The sequence below is a fragment of the Sinocyclocheilus anshuiensis genome, unplaced genomic scaffold (genome assembly GCF_001515605.1).
Source record: "Sinocyclocheilus anshuiensis isolate Anshui unplaced genomic scaffold, SAMN03320099.WGS_v1.1 scaffold17404, whole genome shotgun sequence".
Taxonomy (NCBI): Eukaryota; Metazoa; Chordata; class Actinopteri; order Cypriniformes; family Cyprinidae; genus Sinocyclocheilus; species Sinocyclocheilus anshuiensis.
In genome coordinates this window covers 1-1,644 of record NW_015547020.1, presented here as the reverse complement: position 1 = coordinate 1,644, position 1,644 = coordinate 1, and the positions used below count along the sequence as shown (strand labels likewise).

Genomic DNA, 1,644 nt, shown 5'->3' with positions numbered 1-1,644 from the left:
CAGGATGAGAATGGACTGTGTGTACCTATGGAAAAATGTCCATGTCACCACAACGGACAGAAAATTCATTCCGGCAAGTCTGTCACCATTAGGGATGAACACTGGTAAGTGAATGATAATACACTGTGGGTATTAGTGGAGTAGTTATACAAGAAAGGTAAAAACTATGAATTTAATATACAATTTGATCTTATTTCTCTGTCCAGTGTTTGCATGAATGGAAAACTTCACTGTCGTTCCTGGAAAACCAAAATTCTGGGTATGAAAAGTTACTTTCATCTACTACATAGGTTAAATAAGTTTGTTTTCAGTTTATATAGACTACCATCACTAGTACTAGGCTATCATGGCATCTGTAACCAAGGCATTATAAAGTTATCTAGTCAAATGTGATGTTGAAATTAACTGGCTAACCAAGGTTTTAATAACCAACAAACAGTGAACAATAAATAGTGGTTGATTAATATGGATTTTTAATGGCCAGTGCTGATATGTTAGAGAACAAGGTGGCAGAAGGCAAATATAAATGATGCTGCACAAGTTAACTTTTAACTTTTATCACAATTGTTAATTTTTTTTTACAATTGCTCGAAGTCTGTCGTTAACAGTTTTTGAATATGGTTTCTGATATCACAAGTACATGAATGATGCAGCGTCTGATATCTTTGGCAGGATGTTCCTCTCCGAAGGTTTTCTTCAACTGCAGTACAGCAGCCCCAGATGAACATGGATTGGAGTGTGCAAAGACTTGTCTGCAACAGGCAGTTGACTGTGTGAGTCTATAGATTCTAAGATCTCTTCTCTCTTTTTCTTTCCCAAAGTCTATCACTTGATTTTGCTGATGGTGTTATTTGTGTGGATAACAGCATTTTGCTTGTACCTCTTCTCTCTTTTTCTTTCCCAAAGTCTATCACTTGATTTTGCTGATGGAGTTATTTGTGTGGATAACAGCTTTTTCCTTGTACATCATGTTTTCTTCCCTTCTTTCCAGTTCTCACTGGACTGTCAGTCTGGCTGCCAGTGTCCTTTTGGTCTATTGGATGATGGGAGAGGACATTGTGTTAAACCAGACTACTGCTCGTGTAAACATAATGGACTGGATTACGCACCAGGAGCTGAGATAAGCATAGACTGCAATCAATGGTCTGTAAAACTGGTGTTATTTTAGTATACTATTGTAGTTTTTAATGATATTTTGTATTTACTTTTTTTTTTTTTCAGTTAATGTTTATTTTATTTCAAGTAATGAAAATATTTTTAAATTGTTTACATTTATTTTTTGTTGACAGTATTAATCCAGTGTAAAACAACAGCCATTACCATTGCCACAATAAAGTAACATTATCATAAAACCCCTAAGTAATGAGGAAATACAACCTGGCCTTTAATGATCTATAGTATAATACTGTAGAACCACACAAGATTTGAGTCTCCCTCTATATTTACAGCACTTGCCAACGGGGAAAATGGAAATGTACACATTATAAGTGTCCAGGCATATGCGCCATTTACGGCAGTGGACGTTATATAACTTTTGATCAGCAAAAATTCAGCTTTAGGGGAGATTGCAGTTATATTGCTGCTCAGGTATGTGCATCTGGTCAGAGGCTTTATTTAAAAAAATTACAAATAAAGCTCTGCCTT

General features: G+C 35.6%; 1 protein-coding gene across 1 annotated transcript; it reads left to right on the top strand.

The window, feature by feature from the left end:
* Positions 1 to 6: 6 nt before the first annotated feature.
* On the top strand, positions 7 to 1,587 carry LOC107701612 (mucin-5B-like; the record flags this gene model as incomplete). Its single annotated transcript, XM_016503657.1, has 5 exons — positions 7 to 104; positions 207 to 259; positions 673 to 773; positions 992 to 1,143; positions 1,449 to 1,587. Coding segments are annotated over exons 1-5 (522 nt in total), but the record flags the coding sequence as incomplete, so codon positions are not given.
* Positions 1,588 to 1,644: the final 57 nt, after the last annotated feature.